The sequence below is a fragment of the Drosophila gunungcola genome, assembly GCF_025200985.1.
Source record: "Drosophila gunungcola strain Sukarami chromosome 3L unlocalized genomic scaffold, Dgunungcola_SK_2 000003F, whole genome shotgun sequence".
NCBI classification, from domain to species: Eukaryota; Metazoa; Arthropoda; class Insecta; order Diptera; family Drosophilidae; genus Drosophila; species Drosophila gunungcola.
The window spans coordinates 1,612,736-1,635,155 of record NW_026453179.1 but is presented as its reverse complement, the minus strand read 5'-3'; the positions used below and the strand labels follow the sequence as shown (position 1 = coordinate 1,635,155).

At 38.0% G+C, this 22,420-nt stretch overlaps 3 protein-coding genes across 5 annotated transcripts in view; all 3 read left to right on the top strand.

The window, feature by feature from the left end:
• The first annotated feature begins 744 nt into the window (after window positions 1-744).
• On the top strand, window positions 745-1,264 carry LOC128258819 (small integral membrane protein 13). The gene is made up of 2 exons (XM_052990721.1): window positions 745-1,004; window positions 1,098-1,264. Exons 1-2 carry the CDS (start codon window positions 926-928, stop codon window positions 1,262-1,264), a joined length of 246 nt encoding a protein of 81 aa, XP_052846681.1. The 5' UTR covers window positions 745-925.
• A 44-nt stretch (window positions 1,265-1,308) lies between these two features.
• Window positions 1,309-2,021, top strand: LOC128258810 (N-alpha-acetyltransferase daf-31). Its single transcript, XM_052990711.1, has one exon. It carries the CDS (start codon window positions 1,309-1,311, stop codon window positions 1,897-1,899), a length of 591 nt encoding a protein of 196 aa, XP_052846671.1. The 3' UTR covers window positions 1,900-2,021.
• Window positions 2,022-2,824: 803 nt separating this feature from the next.
• Window positions 2,825-22,420, top strand: part of LOC128258802 (junctional adhesion molecule A) — a 101,129-nt gene continuing 81,533 nt past the window's right edge. For 2 of the 3 annotated variants that reach the window (XM_052990694.1, XM_052990692.1), the window contains exon 1: window positions 2,825-3,950. The gene's annotated coding sequence lies outside the window, so the exon portion shown is untranslated. Of the gene's footprint in view, window positions 3,951-21,445; window positions 21,733-22,420 lie in introns of those variants that run through there. The other variant, XM_052990693.1, reaches the window with a different exon arrangement.

Sequence of the window (22,420 nt, the reverse complement as noted above, 5' to 3'; positions counted from 1 at the left end):
ATTTTCATTAAAAAGCACAACAAACAAAATAGATAATACGTGTCTGTAATCGCTGTACAATATTTAAAGGCGTTTCAATACATTTTTATATTTAATAACATAATAATTTACAAAACCCTGTGTTCAGACCAAAAACAAGTTTAAATTTCGTTTTGAATGAGTAATTTGAAAAATTTTAAAGTAAACAATTTTGTTTGGTTAATTTGTGATCATAAAGTATATATATATTGTGTATATTCCAATTAGATTTTTACAACTATTGTAGTATTTTTTATTTTTGAATTTGGATAGGTATGTTTTGGTATATTTGGCTTTACCAGCCCTGGTCATACTGGTGCCGGTGTAAAAGTGTGCAAGAAGTGTGCTCTTTCGCGAATATAAATAAGTTGAACAGCCAGGTGGATATTAAATAAAACTAACCCAAATGCGGGACAATATGTATCGTTTGCTTACCTCAAAATGTATCTCAACGTGATCCAGCCCTCAAAGACAGTTTCATTAGATGTCTTAGTGAATTTTCTAACCCCATGTGGTTTTTTGGTGGCAACAAAAGTTACGAGTGCTGAACACCCTTCAAACAAAAGCTTAGCCGACAAAATAGTTGATGGGGCCCAAGAATGTTGTTTTAATAACTGGTTTTAAAGTTAAAAATTTGTATTTATTTCTTAATTTTTTATCATTTTCCAATTTGGCATATTATAGTAGAACCAAATTTCGCACCCCTGGTAATCTGCAAAGTTGCAAAACGGTCACACTTGAGTTACAGCTGTTTTTTATTGTGATAGTCTGCAATTCACAAAAAGGGGGAGAAAACATTTAATTCGCTGCCAGAGAAACCATTTACGAGCACTTTTACATTATAATTTTGCAATTCGAATTATAGTTTAATGTTTATAGTTTCCTAGTTTCGAGCTACCCCGTTAGAATGTCCCTGCAAACGGGCTTGGTTTTCATTTTCACCATATTAGCCTCTGTTAGTATCGTCGCAGCAATTATTTTGTTGGGTAAGCAGGCGCCCGCTGACGAACATAATGTCTTGGAGTCAAATTTCAATACTTCGAGCTGTAACTCATTCACAAAATTGACTCCCATTGCAGGCTGGTTCCTCATCTGGAAGGCGTTCCTATCGAAGTTTCGTCTGGTTCGGGAATTGTTGGGTCAAGAGGAGCCGGAGGAGCAGCAGCCACTCGCTTGGGATCACCAGCATCAGCAGCAGCATCTTCAGCAACAGCACGGAAGAGCCAGGAAAGCTCGCCGAGATTAGCAGTCAGTAAATCAACAAGGATATCCTAAAACTACAGCCCCACCATGAACATCCGCTGCGCCAAACCGGAGGACCTTATGACCATGCAGCACTGCAACCTGCTGTGCCTGCCCGAGAACTACCAGATGAAGTACTACTTTTACCACGGGCTCACCTGGCCTCAGCTCAGCTACGTGGCCGAGGACGACAAGGGCGGCATTGTCGGCTATGTCCTGGCCAAAATGGAGGAGCCGGAGCCCAATGAAGAGAGCCGCCATGGCCACATCACCTCGCTGGCCGTAAAACGTTCCTATCGGCGTTTGGGCCTGGCCCAGAAGCTCATGAACCAGGCCTCCCAGGCCATGGTCGAGTGCTTCAATGCCCAGTACGTGTCGCTGCATGTGAGAAAGAGCAACCGGGCTGCCCTGAACCTCTACACCAATGCCCTCAAGTTCAAGATCATCGAGGTGGAGCCCAAGTACTATGCCGATGGCGAGGATGCCTATGCCATGCGGCGCGACCTCAGCGAGTTCGCCGACGAGGATCAGGCCAAGTCCTCGAAGCAGGCGGGCGAGGAGGAGGACAAGGTAGCCCACAGAGCCAGCGGTCATGGTCACTCGCACAACCACAGCGGTCACGACGGCCACTGTTGCTGAACCAATTCGCTGCCGGCGCAGGCGGGTTTCGACGTTTTTTTTGCATTTTTGTGCATTAGGGTTTTGTAATTAATTAACTGATAAAACGTAACTACAATTAAAACAGAAGTAATGACAAAGAAGGTTGGTTTTTGCAACAGTTATGGGGCTTTTAGTTTTTAGCAATAGATGACTCCTCTCCGTTGCTTCATATTCTACTCTGTAATTTAAAATCCTTATTATTCAAAACTAATTTTTAAATCAAGCTACTTTTCGGCAAGACACATCAACTTTAAATATAACAATGGTAGAAAAAAACTTTTTAAATCTTATTTTACTTGGCAACTTAAGGGTTTTTGAACGTTTTATGTGTTGCTTACTCTCTTTAATATTATTCGTAACCAAAATCAAAACATTTACATACAGTGATATATTTATATTTTTAAAACTCGTAATTCACATACTGCAAATTAATTTCGAATTCTAGGAATGTTTCTCTTCTAAGAATTAGAGTTTCCTTAACCCATTGTAATGGGTCAAAGTAAATGTATGCGAAATTTGGGTTAAAAAATGTCGGCTTTTGGTAATGCGAAAAGTTTGTTGGCCCCAAAAGTTGGCCAAGCGGAAAGATGTCTTTATGTGTAAAGTGTTGACTTTCGCGCCAACTTTTGGCTTTCATTTTGGTGTGTTGACAACTTATATGGTGGAATAACTTTTATGGTTACGAAAAACTGTTCCCACACAGGCTATTTTCCAGTGGCGCAGCTTTTTGTTTCCCATTTTTTCCCAGAGAGCTCCTTTGCGCATGATCGGTGGGACATGTGAGGCAACAGCTGTTCGTTCGCCACGTGGAGAACGGTACTTTTCCGGATGGCGCCAAAAAGAGAGCGCTCGAGAGAGAAAGTACCATAATCACAGCTGAGCCGAGATGCTGGCATTTCGCGTATTTTCGCAGTTTTTAAGTTCAGTTCGTGAGTCGTTGGCTGAGAAAAAACGACATGTTCACGGGTGTTATATCCATTTTCTTTCAGCTACGTAAAACGTGCGCAAAACTTAAGCTATAATAGTGAAAAGTGCTAGAAACCTTAACGGTAATTCCGCTCTATTAAGTAGAAAGGAAAAAGAAAGCTTTTTAAAAAGTGACCCAGCTAACGGGAAATGACAATTTATGATTATTGTGTCGATAACGCCCTGCTAAATCAATAAACAAGCTGGAAAACACATAAATTCAAACAATTGGTTAAGCCCCATAAAGACTAACTGTAAAAGTATTCAGTGTTGCAAAGCTAAAAGTGCAAAGTGCTTAAACTACGGTAAATCCATTCTTTTTAGGGAAATGAAAATATTTTATATAAGCGTTACAGCTAATTGGTAAAAACAAATCAAAGTAAAAATGGTTGAATTTTATTATCATTGTGGCAATGCTAGATCAATAAAGCCTTAAGTTAAACAATTCGTGGTACCCCAAAAACAGTCACGGACATAACAGTAAACGCATTCAGTTTAAAAGCCAAAAAGCCGGCCACCAGTGCAAAAAGCCGGAGAACAGAAGCCTCTTCTATTCTCGTGTTGTTATTGTCGAAACGGGGTCAAAAGTTCGTGTCTCACTCGCAAATTCAACCACACAAAACACTCACACACACACACACACACACACATACGGTTCCTCAAGTGCAAGCGAAGACACTAAGTCGCCTGTCTGGCTGAAAAGCATGAAAAAAGCATAAGAAAAGCAGACAAAAGCATTAGACAAGTGCCAAGTAACTCAAAACTGCAGCCGGAGAGGAGTCTTAGGCCTACGAAACACACGGAAAACCCAACCCCGAGACGAAAAGCTACACCAAATACTAGACAAACTAGGCCAATTCGCGTGGACGCGGGGAAAACGTTGCAAAAGTGTTCTGGAAACGTAGAAAAATAAAATAAAATAAAAAAAAATAAAACAATAGCAGTTGAGCTCCCTGGCCATTTGTCAATGACTGGGCCACTCGCGTGACTGCCGATTCTTGGGAAAAGTGGAATTACTCTAGCCGAAACAGACTCCGGCCCAAGGACTACATCGGAAACATACAGTAAGTAGTCCACAAAAGCGGAATCAGACCAATGTGTTCTCTACTACATTGTATTTTTATCGCTTTTTTAAATTTTAAAACTCTTTAAAAAATATATGTATGGCAAACTTTTAGTTTTTCAAACATGATCTTTGGTTTCATAAAAATCTCTAGATATTTTTGGGAATGTTTACAATTACAATTTTGTTATCAATATCCTCTTTATTGTAAAACAAGGCAATTGATCGAGTAATAATAAGATTGCTAAAAATATTACAATTAATCTTTCAAATATTTTAAAGTGGTTCTGAGTAATACAACTACGAAAGTAACATTGATGATAATTGAGTTGTAGGAATAACTTAAAATATTTGGTGTTATTTTATCGTAAAAGTATCAATCATAAACATTAAAGTAAAATACTTAGTAAGCCCTAGCAACTAGCTTCTAAATCAAGAGTATAGTTTATTGTAAACTCTTAATTTTTATTTTGTTTAAATAAAATGTATGGATAACAATATTAATTGAAATGCCTAGTTTAAATGCGACTGTAATTTGCGCAAATATGTACATCTTGAAAACTAATTTTCACATAACATGGAAATACCCTGACTTCGCACAACTTTTTGAGTCAGCGGGAAGCGTATTTATTTATTTAAGCTTGCAGTGCCCCCTCCCCTGCTTGGAAAACTTCAAAAGGCAACTTCACTATGTAGATGTTGTAATGACATTTTGTCAGCAGGATTATGCCAAATGCTGGCCTCCATCTCCACATTCCCACAGCAGCATGATGAGCCCCAACATAACCATCGTCGTCATCATTGTCTTTGTCACTGTCAACGCGTCTTGCATCTGTCAGGAGCAGAAGAAGCATCCTTCCCATCCGAAAGCCATCCTTTTCCGCTCCGAAATTCTTCTTTTCGTGGGGCTCGCATCATTTTTAAGCAAACATTTGCTGTAGCTCCGGTCTTGCCATCTCTTTGGCACTAGTGTCGTCTGTCTGTTCGTGTTGTTTTTGCTGCTTCCGTCAAGTGTTTACTGCTTTTTGTGTGTTTTTGTTGGTGCCGGCGGTACGTGTTGGCTCAGAAGATGTCAACAACTTTGCCTGGCGCTCACTGCAAGCGCCAGCTCCTCCGCTCGCCACATCTGCTCTCCTTTTTTTGAAATGCTGATGAAATTTGCAATTTGATTAATTCCCTGCTTTCTCGAATTTCGTTAAGTTTTGTACACATCTCCGTGCACGAAAATATTTCCTGTCAAATAAAAGAAAAAATAAAAATCTTTCAATAAATAAGAAAGTATTTATTCAACTATCACATTAACAAAAAAAAATGTTATTTGAAAGTTTAAAACAGAGCAAATTTAAAATATGGTGTATTGTTTATACCAATGTTTGATTAGTCTAATTTCTCCACAAAATAAATAAGTATAATATTATTTGAGGATTTCAAAATAAAATAAATTTTTGTCAGTATTAATTTAAATTCTTAATTTGGGTTTAGATTAGTTTTCCTTACTGAAATTAAGTTTAAAGTCTTGCCTTAAATACAAAATTAATTCTAATCTGACAGCTTTTCGTATGTCATTCTGTTAATTCCATCATCAAAGAAATAATTGAATGGATTTCAAATAATTTACTTATTTCTTAAAAAGATTTAATTTAATCAAAAATAAATTCATTTAGCCATGTTTACAAATTTTAAATTTTGTTCAAAAATGATTTTTTTTTTGTAATTTTTTAGTCAAGAACTTTATCCCAAAATTTAGAACGATACTTTTCCTCGCAGTGCATGGGTTGTGTGTGCTTTGTTGCAAAAGCGACAGGCGCAGCTGTCAAAATGCTAAGCAATGGCCACGTGGCATCCGCTTTCGCTTCCGCTTGCCATTTCCGTTTCCTCTGGCTCTCTCGCTCTTTCTCTCGCAAAGGTGATTGATGGCCGCATTCGCACTACTAATTAAAGTTATTTAGCGAGTGCTCCTGGCCGGGGCAATTTTTCATTCCCAACGCGCTCACTCCCGTTTTGTTGGCTGCGGTCGTCCTACTCCCAGTGTTTATGGCTTCAATTCAATTAAACAACTGGGTCAGTTGTGGTCGCATTGGCACAAGGGCTTCCGGGTCCGGGTCCGCATCCGCATCCGCATCCTCATCCTCATCCTCATCCGCATCCGCATCCGCGTCCCCATCTATGGCAGGCATCAACTTTCAGCGGCGTAATTAATTCTCTGCCAGGGCCATCGGAGGACAAAGACGCATCATAAGTGAGGCGGAAGCAAAACAAGAAATAGAGCTGCCTGCAAATTGCATTTATAATTCATTTTCTCGAAATTAAATATTTCTTAAATGAGCACCAGAAAGGCGACTCGTAAAGGACAGCATGGAATGCCTTTTCGAGAAGGGAAAAAACTGGCATTCTCATTGTGAATATTAAATATTAAATACCTCTTGAATGGAAGGATTGCAAAGACGATTCCACTGAAACTCATCCAATTGATTTATTGCATCTCGCTCGTTCAGCTCCATAAGCAAGCTGTCAATAGTTTTCGTGAGGTACTTTAAAAGAAAATCAGCGATTTTCATTACTCTTTTCTGCCCCATTTATAAAGTTCTTAAACCAATTCCGCAATCGAAGCTCCAGAATGCACATGTGCTGCGCCCAAGGAACGATTGCCACAATCGAAAAGTTTTGCATTCTGCGCAAACATTTTCTCAGAACTTATTTACAGGAACAAACGAGGATGCTGCTCTGGCACAACATGAAAAGTTATTAACGAGTGGAAATGTGTGAGCCATGGAAATTGTGCTGCAAAAGACCACGGAACGGGGCATGTTCGTTGAAAGTTGACCTATACTTGAAGACGAATGAGGTTCTTATTTTATTAATAGGTGTATATGCTGTAAAAATAAATTACAACCAGTTTCTTTTTATACCATATAATTAAGTATTTAATTAGTTGTAAGCATTAATGAGATATTATCAATTATTAATAGGATTGGCGACTCAAATTTTTTGTCAGCTAATAATCATTTGTATTTAATTATGATGCAAAAATATTTGATTGTCGTTGAGTTAATTAAATACTCTGCTAGGAACTTTAAGGAATGAAAATGTTTTAATGGCTCACATGTTTTATGAAAACCTTGTAAGTAATACAACACCAAATTTATAAAAAAAAACGAATACCTAACAAAACCAATTTACCGACTTTGCCGCACTTACTTTAACTTCACAAGTAACTTACTTGTTTGGGTAGACCGCATGCCCCATTAATTTTTTCAATCACTGTCCTATTTTGTTCCAATTTATAAGCTTCCTTATCGGGTCCGAAGGAGCGAAAACTATACCCAATTGCCATTTATCCATTGTTTATTCGATGGCATTTATTTATTTTTCGGTTCCGCCATGTTTGTTCTTTGTACCCCCTGCGGCCATTGAAGATGTTGTTCACCATTAAATATGATTTTTTGTTGCTGCTCCGTCATGCGAAAAAAAGCGGGCAGCAGCTCTCGACCAACACATAATTTTGCAGCAATGAATTGGAAGTTTAAGTTTAATATTTATCTGCCATCGATTTAAATGTCAGGCAAAATATGTCCTAAGGGAGTCGAGTGCGAAACTTTCCTTGGGGCAAGCAAAAGTTTTGCCGGCCAAAGTTGATCAATGAAATTAAAAAGATTTATGATTTTTGGCCGCCCAAAGTTCCCGTTGAACGAATCCCCATACGAAGCCCGAAAATCCCGGGCGCCAATCAGAATCTTGGCAAAACAATCAGCGGCAATGTCCTGCTGGGAGCGAAAGTTTCTGGTTTCCGTTGAAAGTGTCATCCCAGTTGGATCCTTGGATATTATTTTGAATTGCACTCATTTCGGTTAATGGACGGACCCAGGTTGAGCAATAAAAAGGGCGGCCAAAGCGAAACTTATAATAATCATCATCGGGTCGAAACACAAAGCGCGTTACTTTCTATTACGATCGAAGGGTCTCCTTTTTGAAAAAAAATACTCTAAAATAGAAAAGGAGAAATTATGTTAATTTAAAGTGAAGTCTCAATAACGGGGGCAAACTCAAGTGTCCGAAAGTGTTTAAATCTGACAAAGGTCCCTTTTCGAGCAAGAGGCTGCAACAAAGGCCTTAACCCCTTGATGCCCCCGAATATTCGAGCGGTGTGAGCAGACTTCCGGCTGCCCCCTGACATGCTGCCTGTTTACACTGAATCTCAAGCGGATTGGGAGGCCCAAGTTGGCCAACAAAGACACCCAATCTTCGGCCTACAATTAAGGCTTGGTCACGCTAATTTCTGCTGCCGATGCTGTGTCAATGCCGCTCCAGCCACGCCCATAAATAGAGCCTACGCCCTATTTTAATTCTCTTGGCACTTGTTTGTCCGGCTTGAGCCTTTAAATTAAATTTAAGCAGGCTGAGGAAAAAGGCGTTGCCCCGGGCCAAAAAAAGGGCGGTCTGCCAGATGTTTCTTTAATACACTTCCACTCCCACTTTTGGGGACACACATCCGAAGCCACCCATTCCACCCACCGATAGCTGGAAGTGACAAAAAAAAGAAAGAAAATGGGAGCAGGAGTGGGTCTGAGGTGAAAAAAATAAACACGCAACTCTCTCGATGCTTCTGGGTTGAGCGCAAAACAAGCAAGGACTTCGGTTATCGCTGGTGTCACAGTTAACGTCAGCCACGCTGAGAAAAGTTTTGGAAAAAAAAAAATGGTTTGAGACATTCAAAACAATTAAAAAAATCAATTCTCAAAAATAGACTCTGAATTTTTACATTGGAAAGTTTTACTTAATTTTAAAATAACATTTTCAGGTTAAATTTTATGATATCTTGTTACTCATAAATTTAGTTTTCCGTTAAGACTTCAAATTCTTTTCTTGTAAAATAAAAAATGTATAATTTTTAGCCTCAGTTATTTTATTATATAAATATTTATGTATTTAAGTGATTTAATTTTACGGTGATCTAAAAGAAAATGGATAGATATATTTATACTTATTATACAAATATTTTTGTACTTCAATTGTAATTTATTTCTTAAATTTAAATCGATGTTAGATAAAAACAATTTTCATTTTTTAAAACTATCAATTTAAATCCATTTTTTTTTAAGTGCACATTTATCATATCTCTCAAACGAATCGTACCGTACAAACTTAATTTAAGCTATTTTCCAGACTAAGAGTCCCTAAGATGTGTCTGATTCAATGAATGGTTTAACCCACCCATGCAGGTCGGCTAAGTCTCCGGTTGACTTTATCTGCCACTGCTCATCCAGGGTGGGATGGATTTTCTCGCTGTGCATTATCTAGGCCCACCTATGCAACATGGCCGTGGCCATTACATGACCCGCATCGCATCCCATCGAGCGGCGGGTGTCGTTTGCCTTTTGGCAGCAAAAAACACGCCTTGGCAAAATGTAAACAACGTAAATGGAAATGGCGTTGAGCAAGAAAAAAAAGTGTCACATTGAAGCCTTTTTTCGCCCCTCTTTTATTCAGCTTTTACCCCCAAAACCTTTCCCTGCTTTCCCTGCTTTCTACTTCCTACTCTGCAATGCCTTATTCGATTCCTCTCGAGCTTGATGCCTTCTGTCAAAGGCAGTTCAGTTGGCGGCTACGTTTGCCAGTCAAATCAAATGCTCAATTTGAGCGAATATTGCTTATACGCCGCGTTGCCGGCCGGCTACAAATAACGGTTGGCGGAAAATGAGTGGAAAATTCGCAGCTTGGGTGGAGCAATTCCACATCCATCGACGAACCCAAATTAGTTGGTAACTTTTTGCCAAAAGTAATTGCGAAAATCAGTGTGAAAGTGATGACTCTGTAAGCTGAAACACCGAGAATTTGTTTGCGGTTCGTTCCGGTTGGGAATGTGTATTCGATTTATTGACACTTACCTGTCCGACATGTTGGAAAATTGTTTTGGCGGCAACCGCTTTGCAATTTCACCTTCTCTGACAGCAGTTAATTAAAATTTAGTTTTCGTTTCGCTTCTACCCCAGGCAAATATTGATTCGGCACTCGCCAAATATGCATGCAAATGCCTTGTCAATAGGTTTTATCTGGCCATTGAATGGAATTTGATTATGACCAAACATAGATAGAAATGCATTACCACCAGCACCTTTCACATCGCAGCAGGCAAAATATTTACATTAATTAAAAGAAGGCAGGCCACATGAGAAAAGTCAAATGTCAACTGGGCCACAAATTAATTTTGAAAATATATTTTAGTATGTGTTGGGTAAGGGCATTAATACCCTGGAAGCAGCGAATGAAAGTGTTTAATTAGGTTGATTAAGCTTTCAATTAAAATGGAAATTAAATCATAATTTCTTAACTAATTTAAAGTAATAGAAAATTAATTAATTAATTAATTAAAATTAAAATTATTTCAAATTAAATAATTACAAGTTTGAACTAATATAGTAAAGATAGATGAAAATTAGGTTCCAACCAAAACAGGGCCTAAGCTGTTTATTATTTAATATTGCCTAGCATTGAAAATTCTGTCTTATGTTGTAACTTGCCAAATTTGCAATCTCGAGTTTCGCCAATTAATGATGATGATGATTATAATGTCATAAAGGAAGTCTTATTTGCACATGAACGATAATCCAATTTAATTTGGCTCAATTCTCTCTGCCTTCAATGAATTAAGCTGGGCAACAATTTCAAATATACTGAGAAATATGTAATAAGATTTAAGTCCAGGAAATGTGCGGCGGTATCAAATATTCGAGACGTTCTCTAAGGGCCAAAATAATACGAACTTGTTTTATTTTATTCCTTTTGCCTTTTGTGTCTGCTTTATGCTAATGCCATGCTGGCTGTTGGCTGCGGACGCTGCCATAAAATGTGCTAATACACAGGAGAAGGGGGCGGGGCCGTAGGAAAGGGGCGTGGCAGCGGGCAACAAGCGAGTGTTTGTAACTTTGCATTTAAAAAAGCATTATGTTAAAATCAGCCTACGGCCTTACAGCCAGCATCCCAAAAGGCAAAGAGGAAAAATCGGGAAAGCGAGGAAAATCTGGGGAAATGCGGGAGTAGGAGATGATGTGCAATTAGATTTCCGCTAAAGCGGATTTCGCGATATCGCGTGACTTTGGCCACCCAACAATTCACAGTTAAATACATTGCCAGAAATGTCGGAAATGTAGTTTTTAATTGAAAAAATATTTACCAAAAATTAGTGCTTGAAAATTGAAAGTATTTAATAATATTATTTTGCAATTTCGAGTTCGAAATTAAATTTTGTAAAAAAAGGAAGGAATACATTTTAATAAATTCAAAAATCTTTGCTGTTTTAAAAAATAAGGAATCCAACCTTCAAAACTGCATTTTAAACTTGCTAGAATTATAATTCTAGATAGGATGAACTGCATTAAACATTTAAATTATAAATTCTTTTAGTGTATAGATGCAGATACAGAGCCCGCAGTAGCGTTGCTTTTGGATTATATTTAAAAATCAGAGCGCAAAATTGTACAAAATGACAACGGCAGCTGGTGGGTCGCTTAGAGGGGGCGTGGCAGGGCAGGTCCAGGGGGGAACGGCTGAAAGGCGGCAGGCAAGCGTAAAATGAAAACAAGTTGCTGGGCGCGCATGTAGGACGACGGCTGAAACCAGAATGGCAACAACAATTACAGCGACGACGACAATAGGAAATGACGACATGAATAACAAGAGCAGAGGAAAGGGGCGTGGTGCGGGTGCTTTCAGGGGGTAACTGGTGGGCGGGGCAGGCTAACAACTAGACACAGCAGGAGGCCCACAGGCGGCATCGCATCCATCGAATGATAACAGGCGCAAGTATCAGGGATATTAAAAAAAGTCAAGCTGGGTGCAAATGCCTCACCAAATGCGGAGTGACAAGTTAGATGCACTGAAGAAAAGTGGAAATACTAATTAATATTTAAGTTATATACTTTATACCATTTAGGTAATTAAAAATCTATTTAAGGCTCGTTATAAGGCTATAAATACAAACTAAATAATTCTAATAACTAGGAATTAATTTTTTCGAATTTTTATAAATACATATTTAAACACATTTAAATTTATCTAAATCAAATTTTCGATCAAAAAGAAAACCAAACCACTTCGAATGACTTTTTTAATACTCGTTTGAACGTTTACAATTTTAAATAAAATGAATTAAAACACAAGTTTTTTTCAAAAGTTAAAAGCAATAAAAGTATAAAATGAATAACATTTTGTAAGAATAATATATTTTTTAATTCTGACCATACAAATTTATGCTTTAAAGAACATTTAGATGAAAATCAAATTTAATAAAATATTAAATAAAGCTCAGATTTAAAATTAATTAATAGCCAAAAGTTTGAAATACTTTTAAACTTTGGGGGGTTCTGTTATAAGTATCGATTTCCAAGATTTTCGCTGCTAATTTTTTTGAGTGCCCCTGGTGTTAGAGAAGCCTGGTGTGAGAAACGAGAAACGAGAAACATAAGCAAACACTAAGGCTCCTTTTGTCTTAGCCAAGTGGGCGAGCGTGCCCTCCTTATTATGCCTTGTTGATGCGCGATAACATCGAGGCGGAGGATTGATGGTGGACCAGGAGCAGGACGAGATGAGGCAGGATCAGGATCAGAGGGGCCACAAGCACCAGAAGGGGCGACACTGTAAGCAACACTTTGCGTGACAATGCAAAACAAAGCGCGTCGAAACATAGGAGCACTGTCGAAGATACTGGCGCCCTACGCCATTCGCACAATGAGCGTAAATTAATGCGGATTCGAGATGAGACCGATGCTGATGCTGAAATCCAGCCAGCACTCCCAGCACCAAGGGTGCCGGCAAGTGCCTCCTTCAGATACGTTGACATGGACATAATGGCGCTCGAGGCACAACCCTCCTCTGCCGCAACACCAGAGATTTTTAATGGGCCGGGCCATTGGGTCAAGCAGCTATTTGAATGGCCCGGGGCATAAAGTTTGCCTAATCTGTCTTTCAGATGGATCAAAGATGGACTACGGGTAATGAGGCGGTGTGGGATATCGCCCGAGTGCCAACTAGTTTAAGGCTTGAACTGAGCTGATTTGAATTTTGAGATTTAATTAGGCCGGCTTTGGAAAATTCAACTTAAACGTGTAGGAAGGGAAATGGCTTTATAATTTACGACCTCTTATTTGAATGATTTACTTACCAGTCGTATACCGCTTTTTAAGCAAAGTTTTTTGACCTTACAGCGCCCTAGGGTGCTTTAAAATGTTCTTTTTTGTTAATACGCTTTTCTTATAATCCTCTTTCAGGGGTTCAATCACATTAAACCTTTAAATCAAAAATGGACCTAGGGCGCAGACACTAATACATATTTAAATAAAAAAAAATATCTTAAATTGATTGATTATCATGTTTTTTTTTTATAAATTTACCTATTTACCAAATGCATACCAAGCTTTTTGAGGAGTGATAAATATTTGTTTAACTTTTTATATCGATATTTAATTAATTTAAATTCTACAAACATCACAAAAACATTTATAATGTTTTTGTTTTTCAATATCTAATATTCTTTAAATATTTTTTTTGACTTATAAAACCGTAGGTTGGATTACCAGTGATGCCTTTAAGCAGTAAAAATGCTATAATTAGTTACCTCAAATGTCCTAATGCTCTCAAATTAGGCCTTGTCCGCTAATGAAATGTTTGGCAGTAAAGACCACGTAGATTGAGGACCGTTTGGAACATTCATCGCGTTGAATCGTTTAGGCTGCCGCAATTAACCCGCAAGTTGCACACGGCGTATGCGTGATGTGTGCAGGCGTCAATTGCAGCGCGAAAATTCACTTAGGCTGGAGTTAAAACGCGACGGTAAATGGCAACTGGAAGCTGAAAGCGGAAAACTGGTGAAATGTCGAATGGCGGAACCATCTGCGGATGGCAGTTGCCAATTTTTGTGGCGGTCGAGCGGTTCAAATGTCAAATGGGATGCATTGCGGGCGCCTTAATTTATGCAACACCAGGTCAGCAGCACATGTCCACGAATTTGTCTTTGTGTGGGTTGGTGTGTATGTGTTTCCCAATGTGTATGTGAGCGTGTGTGATGGTGTGTCTGTGTTAGGGACTCTGTAAATAAAGCATTCCGCGGCAGTCGCCAGTGAGCAATATTTTCGTATGCCATTGCCGAAAGTTTGTAACTGAATTTTATTAGCACACTTTCATTTGCATTTTATTTGCGTTCAAATTTGTTCGCTCTATTATAAATTGCTGCGAAAATACCCGACCAAGTCAAAACTAAAGACAAACAACCGTATTTGGCCAACAAAAAAAAATAGCCAACACAAGAAATAATGCAATTTTATCAGCTGGTTTTTGTCTTGTTTGCCAATTTTTTCCATAACTTTTTTAATGCAGTTTGTGTGGCTCTGATTTAATCATACTCTAACCCAGAGGGATCGCACTGAATATATATATATATTGTCACTCCGGGAACGTGCCAGTTTCAAAACTTTGACAAACCAAACGTCAAAGTTCCGCTGGCCAAAAGGGAATGGATGGACGGAAGGAGCCGGAGGTCCTCTGTCCGCACCAAATTGGCCATGTTGAAGACTGTTGCCAAGCGAAGGGGCCAGCGTGAAAATACAAATCGTTTCTGCTTTGCTCTCTTATAATGCCATAAAAGTAGAGCAAATGTTTTGACCGAAATTAAACAGTTCTTGTTGTTAACACAAACGAAAAGGCCAGCGAAAGCGGACTTCGGGACGTATAATTGAACTTATAATTGGGGAAAGTTTAAATATTGTGCGGTATTTCAAAGTTTCTGGCTCGAAGGCTAAGCGAACGCATAAAAACTTGTTCACTGAAATGAGGCTTAAAGGAAATGAAATAATATTATACTGAAGTGTTTGGATTGTGTTGGGGACAGAAGTTGGTTAACTTGGTTTTGTAAAAAATGTTGCATCATTTCAACACTGATAAAGCTAAAAAAAAAACTTGTTTGGCTGAAAATACAGAAAAAAATGGTTTACTTTTAATGATAATTTGTTATAATCGCTTACTAGTAAAGAAAGTTTTAAATATTCTGGTATTTAAAGTCAATCTGTAATCAAATCAATAAGTCTATTTGATTACCTTAACCATTGTTAGTCAAATTAAAATTAAATACTGCCTTAGCCCACAGAATGTAATCAAATCCCTGGCTGCGCTGGCTGGCTATAATTTATAAGGATTTTTATGACTAAATCTGGTTGATCCCCTACTTGATTCCACCTCCACTCCACTTTTGACCATATCCTGGTTGCGTGTTTGAGCAGGAAATTTACGAGGTCCCTTCGACCCCCCGTCAAAAGTCATAGAGTTTTATGCCCGAGTCATTAAGTCGGGCGCTTAAATTAGCAGCTGGTGTGAATTATATGTCGAGAAGTTTGCTCGATAAAAAGCCAAGGGGTCGTGAATGCCCATCTGCATACCTATAAATACACTAACACTTATATTATACACATTTATTTATTTATATGCATGCAAACAGTGAGGTATGCAGACCCTCGTGTGTGCATATAAATGCGAGCTGTTGTCGCGTACCTTATTTTATTGTCGTAATTTTATGCCATTTTCGGATTTTGTGTTGGCAAAACTAAGAGGTTTTTCCGACACTTCCTTTTTTGGTTGGAGCTTATCAACGTTCTATAAAAATTCGAATTGACATTTAACAACTGCTTCTGTGTACATTTACATTTAATTTGTATACGATTTTTGATGTTTCCACATTTTTATTTTACAATTCTCAAGATTGTAACTTAATTTTACGAATTCCTTTTTTATATTTCCCACTTGAAAGTGGGCGGATATCGGACGAATGTTGCGCGCTGTCGCTTAGCCAGCGTAAAGTCATTAAAACTTTTTGACTATTTTAAGCACAGCGCGGAAAAATAAATAAAACTGTCATTTCATGTTGTTTGAGTTTGAGTTTGTGCCGAGGATCATAGGGGGGATTTGCCCCAACCCAAATGAACAGGCTGCTCCTCTCGAGTTTAAGCTTGAATTGCTAAGCCACTGCACAGTTGCTTTAATTGCGCGGACAGTCGCCGTTGTTGGCCATTTTTTTGTGGCGTTTTTCTATGGGGTTTATGACTGCGGAACGAGTGGGCGAACGTAAAGCAAAACTTTCAGATTTGAGTTCCGCTTTTAATTGGGTCAAGGGGGAATCGCCGTGGTTGGGGGAGTGCTTTTGACACATAATGAGTTATTTTTTGCCCGATAAATTTCTATGCATTTTACAAGCTACAAGAAAAAGTTTTGGTGTTGGGCAAAGAGGTAAATGAATTAGGTAATCAAAAGACGTAGAATACCCGCCAAGATCAAAGGCTCTGCGGGGAGGGTATTAAAATTATGGCCGCAAGACGTGGTCAGAACACGAGCAAGAACAAAAACGAGGCAAACGAACATCAACCCGACTAATTACGGGCTAATTAATAATTCAAATTATATTCTGTCCCCAAGCAGCAAAGAAACAACATAAACGGAAATAAGACGAATGCCAATGATACAAACTGAAAGATTAAGACTACTTGATACCTTTCAAAGGGATTCTTAATTCAAAGAAATCCTTTAAGTTTGAATAGCGTTTCATTATGCTAAGGGTGCAGCTGAGCTCAAAATTATTAAAGAGAGTCTAAGAAAAATAGCTTGAAAACATTCTTTAAATATTCGTACGTATTATTTTTATAAAAATAGTTTACAAGAAAATCTAGAATGAAAATCAATTTTAAAAAAATTTTAAACAGGTAAACTGATCTATTTTAACATTTTTTTAAAATAGATTTTTCTGTTCATTTTAGCATAATTATTATTTGTGCAGAATTTAAAATGTTTTAGCTGCACAAATGTCAAAATGTTTACAAAATAAAATTTCTTTAACGTTCTTTAATTCAAATAATAGAATTGTATTAAAACAAAAAATAATAAAATATAGACAATATTATATTTTGGTTGGCATTATTAAAAATACTTAAATAGTATTGTTCTCTTAAACACATCTGTGTACTTTACTACTGTTTATCTTGATTAGAGATGGCGGAAAAAAGGGTTACATATTTTTTAATTTTCCTTTTCGGATCCAAATGAAAATGAATTAGTGAAGGAGTTTGATTTCCCGCTCTCTGCCTCCAGCAAGGTTGAGTTCTCGAAAATTCTACAATTTATCATCGGAGTAAACTTTGCTTTGGCTCCTAATGAATGAATGCAAAATGTTAATGCTGCTGCTAGCAAAGTGAAACTTTTCGCGCTTTGTTATTAATTGAAGTAACAGCAACGGATACAAAAGATACAGAAACACTTTCTTGGGGAAAAGGGGTTACGAGCGTCTCGGCTTCATCAATCAGTTTCAGCGTTCATTAGCCCGAAAGATTTAATATGCGCGCTGAGTGCAGGTTTTATGATTTATACAGCTCGAGAAGGAGCATCGCATCGCATCGCATAGCATCGCATCGTATCGTACCGGGCAACACTGCGTATGTGTAATATTAATTATTTAAGTCCTCGTTATGGCGCTTCTCACAGCCAGTGGGTCATGTGCCGTCCGTCCGTCTGTCGGTCTCTCCGTCTGTCTGTTTGTGGCACCCCAGTGCATTTGTCTGCCGGTGTCCGTTCCGGATTGGGCCATTTGTTAGCCACTGCCAGTGGCCATTGGCCTGCTTTTTGGCCCGTCCGGGGCTTCATAAAAAGCCATACATGTTCCTGGCCCCGAAAAAAAATTGTTTACATTTTTACTCAGCTCCGTTTCAATGCGCATAAATGTTCTCCACACATACATATATATATATATATATATATATATATATATAAATATATACTCTATATAGTTATGATATTTTTTTATAAGCCCGCAAATGTGCAGCTCCTCAGGCGAGTTCATTTCGGTTCTCATCCATGGCAGCACACGAAAAACAAATTAAAGTCGACTTGCCATTGCTTACCTTCTGTTGCCTCCTCTATATCTCTTTGGTATCATTCTCCAGCTTTTTATTTCTGGCCCGGTTATTGTTGTGCAGTTACAAACGCTCACTGGGGAGCCATTGGGGGCATAAAGAGCACTAAGCTGCTCTTGGCCATGAATTATGTTTTAATTGGGCGCGTATTTGGGCGAGTAAAGCCCGGGATGATAATAATGAAAAGTGCGATTGTTTCAAATTATATTTGTGTACCATTAGCTTTTTGTGCCTTCGTAATGAATTATTCAAGTTTATATTTCTCTCGCTTTTTGACCATGTTTAAATAGTTCAGGCTTATACCAAGTTTGCCATTATTAATTTATTTTTTTAATAACTGATTAAGTCAAAAAATTATTAGGTAATGGGTAACCGATTTAAATTTAGTAGCAAAAATTTAGAAAAGTTTTCCAGCCTCTGTCTACAACTCAATTTAAAAATTTTTCGCTTTGATTTTTTTTAAATATTTAAATATTCAAATTTGTGTAAATTTTTTTTTTGAATATTTTCGAAATTGACTTTAATATCTGAAAATTTAATTCAAATTTAAACCATATTCAACTTAAATAAAATGCCTTTAAATCAAAAATGTACTTATTTAGATCCTAAAATTAAAAATTAAAATATTTAAATATTAATTCATGTAATGTAATATGCTTTGTATTCAATATTATGATTTAATATTTAATTAAATATACAATTTTGAATTCAATAGTCAGATATTTGTTTTTATTGTTTCGTTTAAATAATTTATTAAATTTGAATATTCGCCAGGAACAGATTGTTATATTTTTCTTAGAAAAACTGACATTATGTATTACAATTTTGTATGTGAATTTCATCTTAAAAGAATACGACACACTTTCTCATTGTTTCACCGACTTTAGTCCTTTTGCCCTTCAGTAGTTAGCTACTGATAAATTTTTCGCCAAATGCGCTTTTTCGCTTAGCAGTTCGAGGGAATTGAAATTGGAATTCCTTTGTGCTTGGCTCAGACTTTCGGTTTTTTGCACAGGTTATGGGGGCGTGGCACGTGTTCAGTGTTAATATATGTAGGCTGAAGTCATTCACCTAATGAATGCGGCAAGGTGAAGTGAACAGTATTGGAACTGGAGGTGAGTCATAATAAAAAGGAGCAATGACAGGCAACAGGCGCAAATGCTGAATAAATAATGTTAAAAATCAGCAAACTCAGTGGCAAGGGGCGAAATATTGAAATGTTAATGAAGTTTACTTTCCGTTGATTTGTTCTGCTCCAGCCTGCAGAGTTTTTCAGCTTCTTTGCTTCCTGTTGATTCATCTCTCCGCAATCAACAAAAGATTTCAAGCCTCCCAAGAGGAGTTTTTGCCTCAATCAAATCAAATATTGATTTTAGCCAAGATTGTGTGCCATGTATTAGGAAAAATTTTAATTACATTACTGACAACATCTTGGTCTTATTAAATTCTTGGTCTTGGATTAAATTCTATACTTAGAGACAAGAAAATTATTCTTTATATGCTGTGATCAAAACTAATTTAATGGGTATTTAATTTTATTAAAATTAAATAAGATTTTAGCTTTACAGTTTTCAAAAATATGCATTAAAAAATATTTTTATGGGTTTTTACTTATCCTTTTCATATCTTAAATTTGTATTGAAAAAATAAGAAATAATTTCAATAGTTTGTTCTTAGTGAATTTCCATTTTTGGTAAATGAAGTATTCTTGCTATCTTGTCGAGTGTGCAGAATATATTGTGAAAAATTTTAATTACATTTTTGGCCCGAAAGTGGAAACATCTTGGTCTCATTAACCGTGTTCTTTGATGATCTTGCGTCTGTGTTTGTGTTGGAAAACGTGTTGCTTTGATATCTGATTTGATGGGTAAAACTTTGCCCCCCCCACTCCCCATGAAAGTGCCCTTTGTGGAAGTCAAACAAAAAGAAAGTTTTTGCATGTAAATCAAATGAATATTGATGTGTGTGTAGGTTCGCTTTTTGCCGCCTGGCCTGGGTGAGTGAGCAATTATAGTAATTGCTTTGACTGGAAGTCGAGGGAAAATGAATGGCCTCGTCCAGGGGCCGCTGTCGTCGGTTCATTAGCATAAATATCAGCTTACTTCTGGCCATAATGTGCATATTTTAAAATGTATGAATATATCTCCGGAGCGCGGCGAGTCTTGTCCTGCCTTGGCTTGTTGATTCAAATGAAATACATTATTATGGCAAACACGCAGGACATTGAACAGGATCCCTGGGGGCCTCTCGCCGCTCGCGCCTGCCAGCTTTATTAATTTATATTGTTGACTTTTATCAGCGGAGCGTCATGTCAATGTTGTTGTTGTTCTTTGTTGTTGTTCTTCGTTGTTGTTTGTTGGTCGTGGTCTTGTGTCCTTGTTTGTGGGAGGTCCTTCCACCCACCTGGCGGCTCTACGCCTTATCAGCAACACGTGTAATGAATGCCTAAACTGTCATTATCACCTTCTGTGTGCCAAGAGTATGTTTTTCGGTTGTCATGTCAGCAAATATTGTACCAAGAAAACCCCGGCTCTGTGCAAGATTTATGGCAGTGTTGGGATAAGGCCGTGTGGTAGCAGCCGCGGGCATCTGGCTCCTCCTCGGAATCGCATAATGTGACACATATCAACATTTATGTTGTTCTTAGCCCGGGTAGTTATGAATGTATTTGCGTTGAATGTTGTTTATCCTTCGCTGGCTGCAGCACTTCGCGATGGAGTTCTCTCTCTCTCTTTCTCTCTCTCTCTCTCTCTCTCTCTCTCTCGTCCGATTCTCATTCATTTTCCATTTGTATGCTGAAGTTGTTGGCGGTTTTCATGACGTACCTATGAGTGTGCTGGAAGAAAAACCACCTGACAGGCTACTTTCGATTCGCATAACTCATACGCTCTGTGGGCGTTGGCGCGGTTGGCGAATTTTAAGTTCCTATTTATATTTATGTCCAGGCACCGCTAGAATGGAAGCAGCAACAAACACAACTACAACTGCAGCGAGAATAATGATAATAAAAGTTCACGCTTAGGATCTCGCTGTATTCACTTCCTACACTTCGAAAAAATAATTTTAGCTTTATAGACTTACAATAAAACTTTTTAAAGAATAATTTTACTATAAATAACGACAAAAAAGACTTTGAAAAATCTAACTGCTTTATATAAATTTTCCACTTAATTGAAATTATTTATATATTAGCCATATTTTTTCTAAATTGTTTGGTTTTAGCTTTTTAAACTTTTAAAAAATAAATACAAATAATTCAACATGAAAAAACCAATTTGTGTTTAGCATTGGTTAGGTATAACAAATTTATAGAAATTCCAAAAACTTTAAAGACCAAAAATTTAATTTTCCTAAATGGTTTTCAAAAATAAATATTAATTTATTAAGAAAAACCTGTCATTTTTTTTCAATTTTCTAGTATTATAAAAATAATGTTAAAATGCATTTCATTGCATAATATAATTTGATAAAATAAGTTTAGCTATTTTGAATTGAAAGGGATCTGTATTAGTGACAAAATTTTTCTGCAAGTGCACCCTGTAGTCGCCTTCAAGAGCGCAATAAGTCATAAAAACGGAAGAAAGAAAGTTTTAAAGGGCTCTTAACTTTCACTTTCATCTCGAGCTCCTCATTGACTCACTGACTGACAGGCCGGCTGGCTGACGGTTCGACCGTCCCTATTGTGTGCCCACTGTACAGCGTTCGCCACTCACTGGCCGGCGCTTAACTTTTACGATTCCGGCCGGAGAATGGGCCAAGTGCGGTTGCAGAGCCAGAACGGAATATCATCGGGAAAGTCGAGAACGTCGACGGGCGGTCGGTCGCATAAATAAAAAGGCGACTGTAAGTGATGGACTTTATTTTTAATATTGGCCGCGAAGGCGAACGCAAGAGATAAGTTTATGCCATCGACGGACTGAATATTAAGAATTCGCGTCCTCCCTTCGGCAGCTTTATTTTTTAAATGAAATGAAATGATGGCCGGGAAGAGAGAATATCTTCAGGGCGCTAATGAAAATATGTTCGAAATGTAAATTGAGACATTCGGCCGGCTTTGGGGATCCAGCTTTTACGATATCCGGCGCCTAATGAATTTGTCCAGTGCTCCGTTGACCCACATCCCCATGCCGACAGTCGGTCATCTTATCGCTCGTCCTGTGCCAGTGTCCATCTATATCTAGTATATCTGGCATATCTGGGGGAGGATTGGCGTGGTCGCCTGAAAGTGGAGTGGACATTCTTACCCTTTTCAATTTGCTGATATTGTGGGAAATGGGTCCCAGTGTGATAATCACAAGGAATGCGGAAATGGAAAGTGGAAGGAGGTCGGACACGAGCAGATAGCTGGGTCCCTTGTTAACTTAGTGTCTCCCTTATACCGCTGTCTGACCAAGCTAAATACCCTGTAAAGCATCCGGACGGGGGTTTTATGGGTGGACATCAAATAAGTTAATTAATTACATTGTCTGCGGTTCTTGGATAGGGATTTTCGGTTTGTGGTGAGACAGATCTTAAACCGTTTTGGCACTTA

Coding starts and splice junctions, on each gene's coding strand:
- LOC128258819 (XM_052990721.1), top strand. CDS start 926: ATGTCCCTGCAAACGGGCTTGGTTTTCATTTTCACCATATTAGCCTCT. Junction 1,005..1,097: donor CGCAGCAATTATTTTGTTGG/GTAAGCAGGCGC, acceptor CTCCCATTGCAG/GCTGGTTCCTCATCTGGAAG.
- LOC128258810 (XM_052990711.1), top strand. CDS start 1,309: ATGAACATCCGCTGCGCCAAACCGGAGGACCTTATGACCATGCAGCAC.